General features: G+C 42.8%; 3 protein-coding genes across 3 annotated transcripts; 1 reads left to right on the top strand and 2 right to left on the bottom strand.

Moving 5' to 3' along the window:
• Window positions 1–485: 485 nt before the first annotated feature.
• H4 (Histone H4) lies at window positions 486–1408 on the top strand (the record flags this gene model as incomplete). Its single annotated transcript, XM_037320447.1, has 5 exons — window positions 486–592; window positions 657–688; window positions 760–775; window positions 1020–1107; window positions 1163–1408. The coding sequence occupies 5 exons, from the start codon at window positions 486–488 to the stop codon at window positions 1406–1408; spliced, it is 489 nt and encodes a 162-aa protein (XP_037180665.1).
• Window positions 1409–2491: 1083 nt separating this feature from the next.
• On the bottom strand, window positions 2492–3971 carry CGCA056_v005195 (uncharacterized protein; the record flags this gene model as incomplete). Its single annotated transcript, XM_037320448.1, has 2 exons — window positions 2492–3390; window positions 3860–3971. 2 exons carry the CDS (start codon window positions 3969–3971, stop codon window positions 2492–2494), a joined length of 1011 nt encoding a protein of 336 aa, XP_037180666.1.
• An 11321-nt stretch (window positions 3972–15292) lies between these two features.
• Window positions 15293–16217, bottom strand: CGCA056_v005196 (uncharacterized protein; the record flags this gene model as incomplete). Its single annotated transcript, XM_037320449.1, has 2 exons — window positions 15293–15636; window positions 15704–16217. 2 exons carry the CDS (start codon window positions 16215–16217, stop codon window positions 15293–15295), a joined length of 858 nt encoding a protein of 285 aa, XP_037180534.1.
• Window positions 16218–20891: the final 4674 nt, after the last annotated feature.

A 20891-nucleotide genomic window follows, 5' to 3' on the forward strand; every position in this document is an offset into this window, starting at 1 on the left:
CTGTTCTAATACAATACATTCTTCGTCTTGTACGCTTGGCTCAATAAGTGATACACTCGATACGATACTGCATCTTCCTCGTCTTTACTCTTGCCAAGACCCAAGACCCGTGGCACCTGCCTGGAGCTCTAGGTTCTGATGAAACATGACGCAACACAACTGCTTGTCTTGGATGCACAGTGTGCAGTCGATACGCTGCATATATACACTGTTTTCAAGCAGGGGGTTCAGTAGCCGATAAGGTCGATAAGACACTAGAACGCGCCTGCAGCTGCTGGGGGCCTGGGCACCCCGCGCTAGCAGGTGCAAGCCACAGCAGTCGCGACGGCCGGGGGCATATCTAAACAACCAACTTCCTTGTCGTCGCCCTTTCTTGTTACCAAACTCACAAACAACACCTCACAGGCTTCCTACTCTCAATCCTATCCAGACCTCAATCCATCGACGGCCCTCGTTAGCTACGTCTTGAAGATCATTTCGCGACAATGCCGCCAATGCCGGCGTCCCGCGGGGGCCCTGGCGGTGGAAAAAAGGGTACGGGAAAGGTCTCGGGAGGAAAGGTTCTCCCAGGACAAGGTGCGAAGCGCCACCGGTATGTGATTCTCCAGGTCTACACCAGTGTTCAGTTGAGATCAAGATACTGACCTAGTGAGCAGGAAAATTATGAAGGACACAATTCGCGGCATTAGTACGTGTGCTGGATCGCCCAAGGTCTTACAGACGTGTGGGTACAATGGCTAACACTCTCTTTTCACATAGCCAAGCCCGCTATCCGGTGAGTTTGACTTCTCTTTTTATTCTCGAGGGTTCGAGTGCATGCCTGTGTTCTCTGATTTCCTAGGTCTGAGTATAGGAGCTTCTGCACTTAGTGTTGAGGATCAGGAAGGAGCGACCTTAAGACGCTCCTGCGTTGTGCGCGCATCCTCCTTCCTTCTTCCCACATCTCTCCCTCAGCGCATGCTCTCGATAGTCTACCTACTTCTTCAAAGCGGAATCAAAAGCTAACCTTCATCCTCCAGTCGTCTCGCTCGCCGCGGTGGTGTCAAGCGTATCTCGGCTATGATATACGACGATGCACGCTCCGCTCTGAAGGATCGATTGACGGGCGTACGTGTCGAACTACGAACATTCTTCAAGGCCATCCAGACTAACGCAATTTCAGATCATCCGTGATTGCATTACATACGTCGAGTACCGCTGTGCCAAGACTATCACCATCCACGACGTAACTCCCAACTTCCTGGCCTCCGCCTGCGCTTCTCGCCAGATGCACCCCTTGTGGGCCTATCACAAACTCATGCTAAAACGTTTTCAGGTCATTCACTCCCTCCGACGTCTCGGGGCACCAATCTACGGCTTCGACCCGGAGACGTATGACCCTAGAAAGCGCAAGGGCGCCGGCCAGTAAGGCAACCAACATGTTGTCCTTTTAACTACTACTGAGATATACCTACTGGGTTACGGCACATCACCATGAACGCGTGAAGCTTTTCCGTGGGAATGATCGACATCCGCGTCTACTGTCTAGTTGACGAATAGAGAGAGCGAATCTTTAGCCTTTCGAGATGCGTTTGGTCATCCGTTGAGAATGGAAATAGGCGCCGGCATTATGGGACAAGAGACTGCCACTACTGTTTTTCAAGCCTGTTTAAATACGGCTGCTACTGCACACATTTGTCATGGGTACACTTGTGTCGAAGGGGATACGTGGACAGACGCTGTTCGGGATGACTTTGGTCTCCGGAAGCTCCCATTCAACGGGTTACTGAGGGACAAGCTGAGGGCGTATGAACATCATGGGTTGGGTCGACATGGGCTCACCTCACAATGAGTCCACTACTCGTCAGAGTGCCTGTTGGCTGAGCGCGGCATTCATCGGACATCAGAGGCGACGATGACGAGCAGGTTGCTAGACTGCCACTGGGGAAGCCGCGTCGAGAAGATTAGCACAAACACCAAAATGAACATGTCGCCATCACACACAAAACAGTGAATCAAGAAGCTTTAAAGTGGCATGTCAAACGAAGGGATTAAATTAGGCAGAGACGCAAGGATCAGACATTCTTCATGTCTTTCCTTGTCCTACACCTCTGGGCCGGTCTCATAGTGGAGGTGCACCAGAGACTCAACCTTACTGTCTCTCGTTCTATGTAAACCGCCAACGACTGTGAAATCAAAACGAGGGGTATCCAGAAAGTAAAAGTGTTTTGAAAAAAAGAGGGGAAAACAATGAAGACCCTGCAGCTATCATCGTTCGTCTGTGCGATGTGCCTCGCAGTTTCTTGAGGGTATAAGATGACCTAAGTCCGATTTCAATCCAGTACCACCCACCGCCCCCACGCTATCCCACGCGCCTCACTTCGTCTCAATAGACAGACATCGACATTCTTTCTTCTTCTTTTTGTCCAATAAAAGGGCTTTAAGAGGTAAAGTTAGACCAGAGCCCCATGCGGGCTAGATCTGAAGCGAATTCCGCAGAGGTAAAGCTGTTTCACCTCTTCTTCTTGAGCATCTCCCTCTCGGCCAGCACGCCGTCGAGCGTCTTGGCCGCCCAGCGCTCGCGCTTGCGGAAGGTGCCGTTGAAGAACTCGGGCAGGACCATCTGGCTGTTGGCGTGCTCCAAGGCGAAGCCGACCTCGGCGTCCTTGCCGCAGCGCTCGCGGGTGATGCGCACGGCCTCGTGGAGCAGGTCGGTGCCAACGCCCTTGCCGCGGTAGCGTAGCTTGGTCGTCCACGCGCGGATGAGACCTTTGCCGCCGCGGAAGCTGCTGGCCTTGTTGCGGCGCCGGCCGCCGCCGCTGCCGGCGGGGACGGCGATGGGGACGGCGGGCTCGAGGCGCAGGACGAGGGCGCCGACGATCTCGGAGCCGAAGCGGGTGCCGAGGACGAGGTCCTCCTCGGTAGGGGAGGTGGCGTCCGGGACGGGGCGGATGAAGGACCAGGAGACGGCCTCGGCGAGGGGGATGTAGCCGGACGTGACGTAGCGGATGGCGAGGAGGTAGGTCATGAGGACGCCGGAGAGGAGGGTGAGAGTGGTGCCGAGGTCCTGCTTGGCGTACTGGTAGGCGACGCCGAGGGCGAGAGAGAGGCCGGCGAGGGGCACGGGGTGGAAGACAAGGGCGAAGGAGGCCTGTTGGCGCTGCTGGGCGATGGAGTCCGCAATCAGGTGCAGGGCGGCGGCCTTGTCGTCGCGGGAGGAGAGGACCTCGAGGGAGAGGGGCGGGATGTCGTCGAGGGGGTCGAGAGTTTGGGAGTTTGCGAGGGGGGAGGGTGCGGCAGGGCGGTGGTGGGAGACGCCGCTGGTTGTTGGCTGGAGCACGGGGGTGCTCGTGTTTGAAGACATTGCTGAGGGGTTGAGGACCAGGTTTGCGCGGAGGAAGGTGAAGAAGGCTGGTGGTTTTTGTTAGTCTTCTTGCGGTTGCGTGGGGTGGAGTGGTCTTGCGCAAAGCAGTGTGAGGTGAGGTTTTGAGTGAGAAGTGAGAGACATGATGGAAAAGGTTGTTGAGATTTCAGATGAGATTGGTTTTTGTAGACTGGTCTGGATCCCGCGAGCCGAGGATCCGTGGCCTTTTGGATCCGTCTACTAGGTGCTTGCAGATATTGACCCCACACACAAGCAGTAATCAAGCAAGTGTTGCATGCGATTGCTTACAATACGAGTTGACGATTGCCAGGGTTGGTGAATTTGAGGTGTTGATGAGATGCAGTCGAAGTGATGAAATGCCAAGACGGAGGGGGGAGAGATGTCGTTGAAGAAGAGTAGCCAAGACAAAAGAAGCCCAAGATTTAAAAAGAGCCTCAAAAGTTGCAACGAGGCAGACAAGAAGGGGGAAAAAAAGAAAGAAACCCTGTCTCTTACCTGCGCTTGTTTTGATGGCCGGGACAGCGTGGTTGAAAGTGTTCAGGCCGTTGTGAGCGTGCCAGTTGCTCACATTGAGCTCCCGGATGCCCATGTGGTGAGGGGACTCCATCTTATTGGTCGACGCTCTTCAGTGTGCAAGGGAATGCCGCGCTGGGCTTCGGGGTGGCTGACAGCTGGCGGCAGACGATAAGCGCGGCGTCTGGGTTCTAAGCAGAGCGGAACATTCAACCCAATCCAAAGACGGATGCTGGTCTCGTGACGTGGGTGTTCTGAACGGCGTTGACGACGAATTGAGATGAGGGCCTCGTGGTTCGTCTTTTCGTTTACGGTAGGAGGGGCCGGATTATGGATCGAGAAATGGGGTGAGAGAAGGGAAACTGTCCCGTCTAAATATCCCTATGTGCGTATGCGCCGTTGGAAAAGAAGAAAAGGCCCCTTTCCTGGATTCCTTTGGTTCGTTGGTTGAGGGGGTGGCTGGCGGTTAAGAAAAAGGGTGTTGGTTCGTGTATTGCGGTTCATGCGGTTGGTATTAATTATCACCAGGTAAGGTATGGTGAGGTAGGGGTCCGTTGGGGGGCTCCCTCGTTCTCTTTTTTTTTTTTCGACTCGCTCGGGGAGTTTTGTGGTGTGTGTGTGGTTGGTATTTCTGCTGGGAACTGACTTGCACGGACAGAAAATCTTATCGCCTGCGCACGCCGTCGTCGGGACACCCGTCCGAAGTGGCTGGACCGGGGTGATGGAGGGAGGGAGGCAGGCAGGCAGATGGATGGATGGTCTAAACAAGAAGGCTTGCTTGGGGAAAAGAAGAAGCAAAGTGGGAACCGAGGAAGATTAAATAACGTGTTTGCCGTTTTTTCAATCTTCTTTCGAACCAGCCCAGGTTGCTTTCCGGGGGGAGTGGGAAAGGTAAGAAGAAAAAGAAGTGAAAAAAAAGGTGTAATAAAACGAAATAAGGCTTTGGTAGGACCTAAAATCTGCAGAAGAAAGCAAATTTTTGAAGGGTGGGTGGACTTTTGGTTAAGTACCTTTCCTTCCCACTGGCAGTGACGGCAGCAGTTGCAAGGTCAAGGTTCAAGGTCAGGCAGGGCTGGAAATGTCCGGGGGAAGAGAGGAAGCAGCAGATGTGGATGAGGGATGAGGGATGGGGGTGGTTGATGGGATGGGACGTTCTGGATTGGGACGGGAAGGGTCAAGGCCAGGCCAGGCCAGGCCAGAGAACGACCAGAAGATGGGGGAGTGAGGGTGGGAAAGGGAAAAAAGATGAGCAAGGCGGTCGACTGGTGGTGGTGGTGCGAATGGGAACCTCCTTCAAACCAACGTCGAAACGGAGACTAAGACTGTTTTTGGGACGGGGGCCCTCTCTTCTTTTTCTCTTTTTCTGGACCTGCCTGTGCTTGGGGTTGGGGGGGGGGACCGGGGATGGGATTGTCTTGCCTTTAAGGAGACGACGACGGACGAGCCCCATGCCGACGCCATGTGAGCGATGGATAAGAAGAGGAAGAAGAGACGGACGGGATGCTTCGTGCTCTCTCTTCTTCTGTTCTGCCTGTGATGGTTGTCGGTGGCTTGATGCATGTGGTGTGGGCTAAGGCGAGAAAGTGTTTCTGGGCCACCCCTCATATCAGGACCCTACTATCATTCATGATCGGATCGACTGGCTCGACGTGACCTCGGGATTGACCTCATTCTCCTGTCTATCTCTTGCTGTTGTTGACGCCACTGGTTGGGCGGATTTGCAAGAGATACATGGAGATGCACACACATACACTCACTCGCATAGTTTCACGCACGGCATATTACGTCTTCATCCTCCTCCAGAGGGTACATACATAGTACAGAGTGGTCTCGAACGAACTGGCGCGAGCTCGTTGGTTGCCGGGGGAGAGAGAGCTGGACCAGTCAGTCACCAAGGCCACCACCACGAAATCCGCACCCGCCGTCTTGCAGGTTTCTGATAAGGGTCCCCTCCATGGCAGCAGGAGGACGTTCCTCAGCTCCGATAAGGCGGGCCATCCGCGTCGTCGTCTCGTCTTCGTCGTCGTCGTCGTCGTGGTTGTCAGGTTGGAACTTGGGGGTGGCATTTTCCTGTGCCAATCATCTTCATGTTTGATGGGATTTTCCCAGGTGAGTGGGTCCCCACGCCGCCATGGCTTGTCAAGCCCAAACAAGACGAGCGTCTCTGGCGGCGTCTGGGAACCAACGACGGGGGTCCAGTTGGTCTTGGCAGGATTGAAGGGTGGTGGGGGGAGAACCGAAGGGATGAAAAAGCCAAGGGGGTTGATGGGAGGTGTGGTGGGGTCCCACATCCAAGTTCTTCTCGTTCTGAGCTCTCTCTCTTACTCCTCTCACACACTCACTTTGTCTTCTGATGGAGCTAGTGTTGTTGCTGGAGGAGGGGGTCCTTGTCAAAGTCCAGTGTCAGTCGGTGTCAGGATCCAATCCAACGCGACGTGATCCCAATGCATCATGGATGTGACTCGTTAGCTTCCCTCCCGCAATGGGGTGAGCAAGTAAATAGTTGCAACTCTCGGCCCAGCCCAGGCCTCTTTCTCTGTCTCTCTCTGTCCGTCTGTCCTGCTGGTCCTTGCACCACCACCCCCCTCCCCCCCTGGCTGCCTGCGGACGACGTCTCTTTTAGACTGATGATCACTGGGATGGGGTCCCTTTTGGCCCTTTGTCCATTCCGTAAAGGGTGCTTGACGGCCGACGGTTTCGTGGAGTAATCGTCCATCGTCTTGCCTGCCCCGGACCCGAGGTTAAACGAAATATCGCGGTATCAATATACACGATGCATATTTCAATACGGAGACGAGCCACTTGGCGGCACACAAGCACACAGGTTTTGTTTTCCCTTGGCCCACGGACAGGGTGGTATCGTTGGTATCAGAGTTCCCGGACAGGGCGATAGGGGATGGATGAGGATGAGCATGGGCCAAACGGGGGTGACATCGGCCGGGAAGGCTTATTCGCGATTGTCGATTCTGCAAGATGCTGTGTCTCTGGCGTCACTTTTCCTTGGGACGAAACGTCTCGGTGGTGGTTGGGTTGCACCACGCCGCCGCCGCCGCCGGCCGTTGGGGGAGAGGGAAAAGGGTGGGATGGAAGCAGAGATAATGGGACGGGCGCTCGACCTGACGCTGGCGGCGCAATGTCTTGGAACTGATAGCGAAATAACGCTGCCCGGTAGGCTGGCACGGCTGCTACGGCCGGACCGCCGTTTTGTGTAATCCGTAGCTGCAACTCACTCACCAACGGCGGCGGGAGACGGGGATGAAGAAAACGCACATCTGATATCGACATGGGGCAATGATGCGAGTGAGGCAAGGTGCAGCGGGCGGGCTGGGCGATGCAGGAAGAAATTTTAAATATGAAAAAAAAAAAAGGTTCTGCGTCTTCTTTGGCGAGAAGGATTCATCACCGCCGTCTATCGACTCGCTTGGGCCCTGATGTCGTCCGACCCCTTCGTATCCGCCGATTGGGGAGGCCAACAACACCGCCGACGATTTCGAAATGGTTTCCTTCTCTGGAAACGTCCATTCTGCCTCGGTATGACATCCTTCCCGCCGAGTCGCGTAAGTGTCAAAGTAATGAAGTATAACGGAGTCTTCGGGGATGGCAGCGGGGACAGAGTTCACCGTAATTAAGACGACGACAGACTGTTCCCGGTAAGGAGTCTAAAAAGACCAGACTGATGACGGGGCAAACGTTCTCGCATCTATCCCGTACGGATCAGAAGGAAGCTTCGCCGGCACCATCCTTGCAGCTATGATATGTGAAGGGACGGGGCCGCGCGCGGAAGGGGGACGCTGTAGGGCGGGAGGGAGGCGGAGTGCGTGAAGTGGCTTGATTAATCTAGCTACGAGCGCCGGGCGCGGCTGGCTATAAAGTGGTATAGCTGATCCCTTATGTAAAGATGGGATTTGGGCTAGGGCTCGGGCCTTAGGCCTAGCCCGGCCGACTTCCGTCTCGCACCCCCCTTTCAGCTAATACCTCTAACGCTATAAATAAAGCTATTCCTATCCTAAAGCGGTAATCTAATTAGTCGTATAGTAGTTTTATATTATTTTTATTTCTATATATTATTCCTATTTTTCTATATTACTATTATTATCCTATCCTAATTTTAAAATATTTTTTAAATTTTTATAGTTTTTATATAACTAATTAATATTAGAACTACTATTTAAGTTATCTCTATAAAGATGATTAGATAGCTATTTAATATAATTAGTATTATTTTTTATTTTTAACTTAAGTTAAGTTTTTAAGTTAGGAATTTAGAGGTTTATTATTTAAAACCTTTTTATAGAGTTAACTTTTAAGTTCAATAAATTTAAAAACTATTCTTTTTAGTTTAATTTTATATTTTATATTTTAAATAGCTTTCTTTCTTTAAAAATAGTAATCTTTAAATTATTAATTAACTTTATAATACCTCTCTTTTAATCTATTAATTATATTAAGTTAAATATTAAATATAATAGTTTTTAATTAATGTTACTTTAAAGATTAATTTTTTTATAATATTTTTAAAGCTTAATTAATTAGTTTTTTACTTTTTTACTTTCTAAACTTATATTAATGATATCTAACTTAGTAATAAACTTATAACTTAATAAAATTTAAATCTTTTATTATTTTTAAACTTTTATTGCTAAATAACTTTGTATATAGAACATTTTTATAGTTAGTAATTTAACTATTAAAAAGATCAAATTAAAGTGATTAAAATAATATAAAGTCTAATTATAAAAATTAATTAATTAATAAGATATAAAGGAATAAAGTTATTATATATAAAGGAAATAAATAAATAAAAAGGACTTAATTATAATTAAGTCTTAAGATATTATTTTGAGATTAAAACTTATTATTAGTTATAAATAGTTAAAATAAACTTAATATTTTAATAAAATTATAATATTTCTCTATTATTAGTAGTTTAATAAAGCTATTAATAGCTATTTTATAAGTTAAAATATAATTAATTTTAAATTCTTTATTATTAATATTATTAATAATCTAATAATACCTTATGATAATATATTATAATTTAGGTAGCTATTTATTTAATAGATAATTATTAAACATATTTATAAAATCTATGTATAACTAGAGGGATAATTAAATAGAGATATTTATCCTCTTAAAAAGATCTATAATATATGATACAGCTTTCTCTTTAGGTATTAAATTTATCTATTTAGCTTTATAAGTTAATATAGCTATTAATATTTATAAAACTAATTTTTAAGTAATTAATGTTTCTCTATATATAACTATATAATTAGCTATTAACTTATTTATTCTTTTATAATTAAACTAACTAATATTATAGAAAGCTAATAATGTAAAGTTATTAATAGAGTAATATAAGCTACTAAAATAGAATGTTGGTTATTATAAACTATAGAGATATCTCTGTATTAATTTTAGTAGTTTATTATATTTCTTAGAAGTATAGTATTAATCTCTAGTAGCTTTATTTATAAATATTATAATATCTAGTTATATATTATTTATAATCTATTATAATTTATCTAGATCACTTTAATATGTATATATCTTAATAGGCGTTTTATATTATTCTATAATCTTTAATAGCTAAATATTATTAAGAAAACAGAGTATTTAGTTATATTCAGTAATATTCTTTTACTAATATATTATTAATATATTTAGCTTATAAAATCTAAAGTTATCTTATTTTATAATAATAAATAATCTTAAACCTAAGAAATTATTATATCTTACTTAAATCTTTAAATTAAAAGAAGTTATACAAATTATTTTTAAAATTATTAACTTACTTAATATTAGATATAGTAATAAATATATTATTAATATAAAATAATATTATAACGCTATTTTTATTAGTAAAAATATAGGTTTAAAAAGAAAAAATTAAACTTTAATTATTTAAGGATAGTAATAATTTATTTATACTAGAGAAAAAGAGATTCTCTTGGTCTATAGAGAGCTTTTTTTAATCTATAGAACTAATTAGATCTATTATTAAACCTATAAAGTTAAATAATAGAAATATCTTAATCTCTTATAAAGGTATTTAGGAAAGCTATAATTATATTAACCTAATAAAGTTCTAAATCTTTAAGTATTATAATTAATAAAAACACTTATCAAATAATAAAATCAATAATAATAATATAGATTATCTTATTATCTTTATTTTAAAAGTTATTATAAATAACCTATTTTACTCTAATTTTATTAAGCTTTCTATCTACAGTAATTTATTTATTCTATATTTATTTATCTAAGAGATATTTAAAGCTATTTAGAAGCTTTTTAAGCTATTAATATTTTATTACATTTAAGCTATTAACTTAAGCTTTTATAACATTAAAAATAACTAACTTTAAAGGTTTTTTTTATTACTTTTTATTTCCTAAAAGTTATAAATAAATAAATCTTTAAACTAAAAGTTTATGATAGGTTAGGTACTAAAAAAGCAAAAATAATTAGTTTTTAGTCTATTTTATTATTAATTAAATTAATCTCTATAGCTTCTATTTTATTAGATTTTGTATTAAACTTTTTAATATTTTATATGATCTAGGTTTTAAGTGTTTTAGTCATTTAACTAAAACAAAAAAAAAGGTGTTAGTGATTTTATAAGGATAAAGCTTCTATTACTGCTTTTTAGTTTTTTTTTAGTTTTTTTTATATTAAGTAAGGGGTTTAAAGTAAAATATTAAGAGAGCTTTATTATTATAAAGTATTAGCTAGTAATTATTATTACTAAAAAGTAGTAAAAGATCTCTATTTTAGAGGAGTAATAAAAGAATATTACTCTAAAAAAATATATTAATTATTTTACTATAAAAAAGAAACTTCTTTCAGTATTAATCATATTTATATATTTATAATACTAATATTTAGTATTAATAAATATAGTTTTAGATGTAAAGTTAGTAAATTACCCCTTTTTCTACTAATTTCTTTTTATTCTTAAAGAAGCTTATCTTGTTATTTTTATTTACTATTACTTTCTAATTTCCAAGCTTCTTCTAAGTATAAATTACTTATTTCTTCCTCTTATTATTCTTATTTAGTAAGGCTAATATATAGTTAATAATATCTGTTAACATATAACATTCTTTTATAATAATAATGATAATATAAGAATAATAATAACGCTAAACGTACTTTAATATTCTATATAAAATAAACTAATAAAGTTTAAGGTATAAAACCTTATATAAAAATACTTGATTTATTATAACTTATAACTATAATATTGATTATGTAATACGTATAGCTACGTAAGCACCTTATGTAATTAGCAGTTTAGCAGGTTACGTTTCAGGTTATCTTTCCCCTCACTTTTCCCTACTAGAGGATGCAACCTGCGAACAACAACAACCAGACTCATCACAATACATCTGTTCCCTTATTCTTATCTATACAATTAAATGCTCATAAATGCTCAGAATTATTACCTTTTATCATAACATTACCACATCTATAACCTTATACTATATAGGCGCATATACCACGCCCCGGAATACGCTTATACCTGTGCTAACAATATCTATAAAGCTGATTTTTAGCTTTATATATTATAGTTAGTAGTTTGTTTTTATGTTTATAGGTTTTTAGCTTAACCTCTTCTTTTACCTATAAATTATTAAATTTAATTATAGAGAGCTTTTCTTTTATCTTTTTTAAATATTACATCTTTTATATACTAAATACTATTAGTCCTTTTAATAAAAATATGGAAGATATTATTATAAAAGCTATTATATCTTATAAACCTTTTAAATTTAGCTTTAAGCTTTATTTTCTGTTTTTTAATATATAAATAGCTATTTAGATAAATATAGATATAAGTTTAATAGTTTTATTAGTAAAAATAATACATATATAATTTTTCAATAATAGAAAATATATTAAAGGTATTTATTGGCTTTTATAAAGATTAATATTACTTTTATTATTAGATAATAAATTACTGACTTCTATAGAGGTTTTTATTAATTAGAATTAAAAAGATTCAAAAAGATTAGTTTCTAAATATACTACTTATACTTTTTACTATATAGCTTTTTTGAAACTTCCTATTTTTCTATTCTATTAATAATAACTTAAAGCTATTATTTCTAAATAGAAGCTTTATTTTTAAATAAAAAGCTTTATTATTTTGAGAAAAACTATATTACTATCTATAATAACTTTAGAAAAGTGAATAATACTATTTATTACTATAATCTTTTTTAAAAATTAGTTTTATAGCTATATAGCTATATAGCTATATTTTTCTTTAATTTGAATATTTAAAGCTATTTATAAGTTAAAAAGGTTTTTATAATATAGAAGCTATAAGTAATACTTCTAAAGCTTTATAGTATTAGCTTTAAAAAGTTAATTTAAAGCTTTTAGAAAGCTTAAACTAGTGGTCTTTATTATTTATAGCTAGATTACTATATTAATTTTACTATAAAGTAGATATAATATTTATATTCTATAATAAGTACTTTAAAGAGGTTTATATTAGTATTTCTTATAATAATAACAGTTACTTCTCTAAATAGATACTTTAGATAAATATACAAAGTTTAGTAAGTTAGCTTAAAAAAGCTAAATTCATTACTTTAGTTAGAGGGATAGATTTAAAACTAAGGATTTATACATTTTATTTAAAATTAATAATAGCTTTATATACATTTTTATAAACTAAAATATTATTTAAACTATTAAAATAGACATCTATTTTCTAAAGAAAATTAGTATTAATAATTTATATTATATTATAAGGTTTATAGAGGGTATTGTATAGTTAGAAAGTAGTTATTTTATTATTTAGCTTAATAATAGTTATTTTAGCTTTACTAATAGCTTAACTAATTTATTTTTTTCTATTTATATAGTTTATAGTTAAGTTTTAAAAAAGATTTTAAAGTTTTTAAAAAATAGAGAGATTATTAAGGATATATCTACTAATATTAATATTTAGTATAAAGGAGTTTATCCTCTTAATAGAAGCTATAAATATAACATATTCGCTTAGTTATACTTTCTAGTTATTTTTTATATTAACTTCTTCAATAATACTATATATAAAGAGATTATTAATTTCTATTTCAGTAGTTTAGCTAATAAAACTATAAATAGAAGGTTTAAATCTCTTTATTAGTTATTTTCTTAACTTTCTATAGTTATATAGTTAACTTTATATAGATCTCTAGTAAGAGATTAAGGGTTAAAATATAAACTAAATACTTTGAAGTTGTTTACTAGAAATAATAAAAAGGTCCTCTTTTAAGTTTAAATTAATAAAATATCTATAAAAGCCTTAAATTGATAATTAATATTCTATTTAATACTAAAGTTTCTAAAGATATTATTTTAAGTTAAATTTTCTAAAATAAATATTAAAATAAATACTTCTATAGTTATTTATATAGTTGTTTATAACATACTTAAATACTTAAATTTATTAAATCTTGTAATATAGTATTAATAATACTTAAATAAATATTTATTATAAGAAATAAGATATAAAAAAGCTTTTTTTATAATAATAATAGTATATTTTATATTTATAAAAGTTTTATAAATATTTTAAATTATAGGAAGTATATAAATTTTACTATTATATCTCTCTGTTATTTATAAGCTTAGAGAGCTAAATTTGCTTTTTTATAATAAGGTTTTTTTTTAATAGAGCTTTAATATTTTAAGAGGTTATTTTTTTATTAAAACCTCTAAGTTTTTATAAAACATTATTATAGGTATAAATTTCTATAATAAAGTTATTCTCTATAATATCTATTTTAGTCTTATTAAAATATCTAAAACCTTAAATAAATCTATAAATAAAAACCATTTTAGATAAGCTTATATTAAAGCTATTTAATTTATTATAAATTAAATATAGATCTTATATAAAATCCTTAATACTACTATAGTTAATTTTAGATATTCTATTTTAATTATTATAGACTTTATTAATAGCTAGCTTATTAAACTTCTAAGTATACTTTTTAGTTTTATTAAAGATCTAAAAAGCTAAAACTATAATAGAGAGTTTATTATAGATTATCTTTTTAAAAGATTATGTCAAATCTTCTCTATAACACGTTATTTAGTAAGTATAAATTCTATAAATATAAAATTACTAAGAGAGCTTAGATTTTTAATTGTAGTTATCTTATTATTTTTTAAAAACTATATCTTTATTATATCTATTTAGTACTCTATTATTTATAAAATAAAAAAGAAATTTTATAACTTTAAAAATACTTTTAAAGTTTATTTCTTAAAGCTAGAAGTTTATATACTTAGTTAGCTTAAAGATAATATTATAAGCTAAAATGCTTCAATTTAATTTTTTACTAGCTATCTTTTATATAGCTATTTTAGTTATAAAATTTATAAAGGAAAAAAAGAGAAAGTTAAACTAAAATAATTTTTTTCTAACAAAACTAAAAAAATAAAGTTAGATTACTAAATAAAAATATCTTAGTTTAATTAATTTAAGGTTTACAAGAGGTTTAAATAGCAGTTATTAGATAGATATTGAATAGTTATTATTATATAACTATAATAATTATTAAATAATTATTAACTTTAGTAGCTTAAAAACTAAAGAGATTTTATAAGTAGAAGATATATATTATAATAGCTTAATAATCTATTAATTTCTTTTTAGTAATTACTAGACTATAAGGTTAAAGTCCTAATAGCTACTTGAGAATAACCTCACTATCTAGTAGATAGACTTAGGTATTTAGAGGGCTTATAACCTGCGTAAAGTGGTTTAATTAATCTAGCTATTAGCGCTAGGCGCGGCTAGCTATAAAGTGGTGTAGCTGATCCCTTACGTAAATATGGGATTCAGGCTGGGGTTCGGGCCTCGGGCCCAGCCCGGCCGACTTCCGTCTCGCACGGAGAGATCGAACTGCACGTTCTACTGCCCGCTCTGTCCGTTGGGGGGGAGGGGAGGGGAGGGGAGGGGAGGGGAGGTCGGGATACCCCACTAAATGAATATGTGCGTCTAAAGTGCCGGCTCTTATCTATTCGAGATGCAACGCTACGCTATGCAGAGCAACGTGATGATATCAAAAAAGGCAGGGAAGGGACGGGGAGGCTTTTTTCTCTTGCATGTCGTTGGGGCTGCACCACGACGACACACACATGTCACGGGGATTCCGGCGGGCGAAGAGCTGGCCCATCTCAACTTCGGCTTGGGCACGTGAGTTTTTTCCTCTCGGTATGGCGGACCGCATGGAAAGGACGTTTTCGGTTTGACCGTTGCTGTTTATTCCTAACGATGTTTATTAACCATGCGTTTCGACAACTCCTTACCCGCCCCCTACACGTCATTGTTGGATTAACCAAGGCCCTTCCCGATGGATCTCTGCACTATAATAAAGTTGGCCGATATCCGACCCGACTCAAGCTCTAGACAACCGTGGTGGTGGCCGTGTGGGGGAGCAGCGTCGTGTCGCCAAATATCCACGACTCGGTGACGACGCTGCACGTCTGGCCAGCGGGGTTGACAAAGTCGCCCTCGGCGTACAGGCCTGGGCGGAGCGTGAGCGTGCCGTTGACCACCGGCGTCGGGACGGCCGGGGCGTCCGTCGGGGCCGACGTGATGGGCCCCTTGATCGTCGATGCGAAGGTGCTGACTGAGCTGAAGACGCTGCCGTCGGTGCCGGTGCTGACGATGGTGCTGCCGAGGGAGGTCACGATTGGGCTTGCGGTCGTGCCGCCTGTTGTAGAGCCGCCGGCCCCGCAGGTTGATGCTAAAGTGTGCGTGTTAGCAATACTGTTTGCGTGATGATCATTCCGCCGCGAGTTGTGATTACATACCTACGATCGGGCCGAGTGCGACGGCCGCGCAGTTGGGAGGATACGCCACGGCCGGGTCGACGAACGTGGCGAACACCTGGCCGGTGGTATCCTGACAGAAGCCGGCCTGCCCGCCAAAGAAGGCGTCGTTGGTCCACGTCAGGGCGCCGTTGTTGAGGCTGAAAGTGATTGTGATGGACCCCTGAGGGCTGATGGGTCGGAGAGCGATGTATGGTGTCCCGGGGTTCATCGAAATGACCTGGCCGCTGACCTCGAGCTGGCCAAAGTTGTTGAGGCTGAAAGTGCTTGCCTCTTCGCACGCGGGGGTCGTGCTGGAGCCCGGGGTCGAGTCCAGGAAGCCGCCGGAGACCTGTCGCTTGCGGTTGCCCGCGGCCGGGACTGACGGTAGAGGCGCGCCGTTGCCGGCCAGGTCGCCGTGTTCTGCGAGGCCGGATATGTCCTTGAGGATTGCAGCATGGGCGACGACTGGGAAGGCGACCATGGCCAGGGCGGCGGCTTGCTTGGGCCAAACCATCTTGCGGTTTGCTGAAAATCGTTTACACACGCGAGAGACAACTTAAAGAGCGACGAGGGTATCGTAATCGACCCGTTGAGTGAAGCTTGTGTGTACAAGGATTAATACATCAGGCTTGATGGATCGAGCTATCTCAAAGACGGGACAGGCCGCCTATAAAGCTGTAGCCCGGCATTGTCTTAGATTTACTGTTGTCAATTACCCAACATCTTGTCAAGCTGGAATGTTGCAAATGAAGCTAGCTAGAGAAATGACCTTGGCGAGTCACATTCCTCCCAGCTACATCAAAGATCATGACCAACAACCTGTGATGTTCGCTAGAGCTTTGGGCTTCTCGTCGGACAAGTGAACCTCGTTGGTTCTAAGACTGGAGACTGACAGTTTTGTATCGTTGTTTGATACGACCATCAGTCTGATAGAGTTCTTAGTTGGATCTAGGGAAAATAAGTAAGTTGTGATGTGGTGCCTGAGACACAAAAGTTCGATGCAAGCGTGCCCAGCCCGTTGACAAGAATCACTGCGAGACTTTCCAAGACACACGCTGCGGTTTCTAGGGAGGCACGCAGGCATGCAGCAAAATTTGAGCTCCAAGAGCTGGGCATGCCAGTTCAAAGACTCGTCCAATAGACAAGGGCCGCCCAGAGTATTCTGTCGGGAGCACCGACTTGACGTCGTCCCGGCCCGAAGAGGCATGGCATGCCCCGTGAATCACCAAGCGAATACAGGGAGTGAGCATTGACGAGACCCATTGTGTTCTGTTGTCCGTCACCTCTCGGCCGATGGTGGTTCCAAGTTGCGTGAAGAGCCCGAGGAACCGCCAAAGGGTTAGGCGAGGTCGTCAATGCTGCCCCTGGAGTCTCACAAACTGGAGCGTCTGCCAAACTTAGATGTTGCCAGATGAATGGAGGTCGTGATGCCACATTTGCTGTACCAGACTACCGGAAAATTGGGGTCTTGCTTCTCATAGCAGTGGAACCCAACTGACATGAAAATCTTCAGCTGTGTCGCAGTTGTCGTTCTGAGGCGTGTGGCGCAATAGAGGCTGGCTTTGGAGCACTCTTGGACATCACTGTCGATAGTGTAGAATTCACGCTGTATGGATACATCAGAGCCTCCTGGCACTCCTTGGACAGTGGTCTGCCCATACTATGCAAGCCCCCTTCTCTAGAAACTCAATATAAACATATCAAGCCTTCTATCTGAATATCGTTGTATCATGACCCAGTCGTTGAAACTGCGTCGGCTTTAGCCTAAGCTGGTTGTGTGAGGTTGATGTCGTTTTGGCATCTAAGTTGCTGACGTACTCCCTCCGACGGCGACCCAGCGAGTGGGCGAATCTGTAACTGACTTCTGCATGCTGGAAGCCGCTAAAACATGACCCCCGCATCGGAAGAGCCCCTGATAGACAGCCTAGCCCAAGCCAAGATTGTTTTGGGTGCCCTTGGGTTTGCTTCTATTCGCCCCAAGCAGCTGGTTCGCGACATGCAAATATGGCATGGCAAGCGAGCACTAAGGCAGGCCGGCGACCGATAGATTGATTGACATGGCCGCCATAGCCGCAAGTGGTTGACGCGGACGGGCAGTTGGATGTCTCTTCAGGGTTGCATCTTGACTCGACAATGCATCTTCGTCCAGTCTCGTCTTTGTTGTCTTTCAAGACGCCTCATTGGGTCGCGTCAGACTGCAGGAGTAATCCTTTAGACGTGCGATGAATGGGCGCACAAAGGCGTTGTCCCCGGCGATCCGCCCACACGCCCGATATCTGAAACAGCGGGCAAGGAGGTTGCAGCAAGCACACCGTGCCCCTCGAGATCGGCTCGCCGTCCAACGGTCGTCTTTGGCTGTCAGCCCGAACGGCGTCCTCTCGGCGCTGCTTGTACGAAGTAAAATGCATGTCGAAGGATGGATTCCAAGACACGACATCGTCCCGACTGAGCCGCGGTCCCATACCAGATCGTCGAAATGCCCACCATGGCCCCATCCGAAACGGAGCAATGACGCCGGCTGATGCTGGCATGGGAAGCTCGCATTCGCGGGGACAAGACTGGTCGGGCATGCCGGCCGGAAGTTGCTACTCTCCCGAGTCAAAGTTGATGCGGAACAGACCGAGGACGAGTTGGATTTCCACATGGTCTCTAGCCCAAGCACTCTTTCGTCCTGATGGGGATTTCGGGTGACAGCCCAGACAGAATGCAGCTTCGGATGGCGTCGATCGCATGACCATGTGTTACCAAAAGGAGCCGGTGAGTGTTGAGACGGCGCGAATGATGCACGCTGGTTGGTGTCGAGCGAGCGGTGAGTCCAGCGCGATGGTCTAGAACGCACGAGTGTGTGTGCTCGAAAGCGAATTTTATCAACTGCCGCGTCGTAGAATGTTGGAATGCGTGATTTAATGGAAGCTCCGTCGGCGGGAACTCGTGATGGCTTCATGACGCTAACAAATAGCTTCCCAGACGCTCGGTAGAGGTCGGAAGATTGAGTCCGTCAACCATTCGTCTGGATTCTTCGTCCCTTCTAATGTCATCGGAAGACAAGCGGCATGATGTCGGTCATCATCCCAGGGGTCTGCCCTGGAGTTGCTGGCTAGTGAGTTCCCGTTTAGTCAACGACGAATTCATTGACGACTGCAATATATCTGGACATTCGCCGTGGTAAAGAATCGGCTACTCCAGTGCTTATCGTCTGACGATGAAAAGGATGTTGCGTGAGAGAGGAGCGCTTTCGATGACCATCTCACGACAGTGCGCATACTCCATTCGTCAGCGACACACTGTGTGTGATGCTGACGAGCTCCTTCTTTCCAAGCTCACCACTCGTACCTTCCCACTCACCGGCCATCTTTTCTGTTTCAAGACGAGGGGCAAATTATCTCGGACCAAGTTTCCTTCATGTCGTCTTTTGTGAAAAAAAGAAGAGAATGAGGCTGAACCTTAATTTCATCTAAGTAGAACGGGCACCAGCGTGACGATCTTGGGGATTCATCTTGCTAATCCGACAGCAGATCACTCGATTCGGCATCGTTGAGCGTTCTGCTTCCAAGATTGAAGACAGCCATGAATTAGTATGGGGAGAATCTGGGTTGCACTTTGACGCAGGCTGCAGGACTTCTCGCATCGTCATCGGTGACCACTTGAACATCGGTGAAGCTCGTATTCAGCCAGGGCTGGGCGGCGTGAGATTGTGCAAAGCCACAGACAAGCTGCCACATTATATCATGGTACGTCCTTAGCCCAGGACTTTCCGCTTCGCTGAGCGTCGGAGTCGGAACGTTGGGTAAGCCCTCGGCTGCTCCCGTTGCGTCGGGGGTCCTAGGGATGCGCCTCTTGGAATTCGGTCGGTTCCTCGCCAATAATGTATGATGCTCTGCTGTGCGTTTCTCTTGGTCGAGTCTTTTCGCGTCAAACAGCTCGACGTCCGTCCGCATGGCGGCAGGTTTCTTGAGGCTCTCTCTGCATTCCGCCCAAGTGGCGGCTCGCCGTCCAGTCATCTATCAGAAACTCTCAAAAGCCAGCTGAACGGGGTCAGGCGAGTTGGCTGTGTGCCTTGCTGCCTCGGCCAGCGTTGGCGTGATTGGATGCGTGGCTGCGCAGGAGTCTGCAAGCTGCCCGGGGTATTGCGAGACTTGCGTCTCGGACTGCTGAAGAGGCAGTCAGTCCTACCTGACTGGACCGAGCGGTCGCGTTGTGCAGCGAGCGATATTGTTGCTTGCGGCTTCGACGATGACTTGCGTCTTGATTGCTTTTCGTATGCTCTTCTGTGGCTGTTGACCATCAAAGCATTGATTGTCGAGGGCTGCCGAGGTAAGGTCGGCGGTCGATTGCCCTTCGTGAAAAGCAATGCTTCAGATGCAGCCGACACCAGAAGTCAGAGGTATCTCACTGACAAAGACCAACCAAGTATCACTTGGACGTGGGCTGACTGAGTGAGTCCTCGGAACGTCCACCCGTTGTCGTTGCCGTCCAGTCCTCCGGGGATGACTGCGCCTTGTTTTTGCGTAGAAGGTGCAGTCAGTCGCGGCGGACGAAGGCGGCCATCCCTGCTGCTTACATACCTCCTGCCTTGGAGGACTACCTCACAGCGACTGAGGTGCACTCACTTCAAGCAGGTACCTTCTCCACAGGTTCCTGCTCTCCAGTGACCTCCAACCACAAAACCCCTCCGCACGCACAGCACAGAGCATTTGCCGGGGAAGGAAGGCACGGGAGGCCACCCTTTCCAGCCAGTCGTCGTCCAGTCCCGACCCGCAGCGCGAGTCCTAGGGATGCTACCAACCCAAGTCCTAGGTGAATTCTAGGACCGTCCGCCTCTTGTTTCCATTGTCACCTCGCTCTTACACGCTTCAATCCACCCAACTCTCAAGGTCAAAATAAATCAAAAATGGGTGGCGGATTGCTCTTCACCTGGCCGTCCCATCGCTGACCGTCATTCTCCCGCTCATCCATAACGCCCCTCCCCATTGTACTCTGGGATTGAGTTCGCAGGTCTGTTGGAGGACAGCGGGAAGCTATGGAGTCAAAGACGTCTCTACTGCCCTTCGGCGATGACCGCCGTTCGCTGAACCACAGTCCTTCAGCCCTACGCGCCCTCGCCACCTCCCGCCTATCTCTCACCCGCGGCCGATCACGACGAGACTCATGCTCCACGAGTTTGACCTCGTCCTCGTCCTCGTCCACT

This window comes from Colletotrichum aenigma (assembly GCF_013390185.1).
Source record: "Colletotrichum aenigma strain Cg56 chromosome Unknown KSG_Cg56_contig03, whole genome shotgun sequence".
NCBI classification, from domain to species: domain Eukaryota; kingdom Fungi; phylum Ascomycota; class Sordariomycetes; order Glomerellales; family Glomerellaceae; genus Colletotrichum; species Colletotrichum aenigma.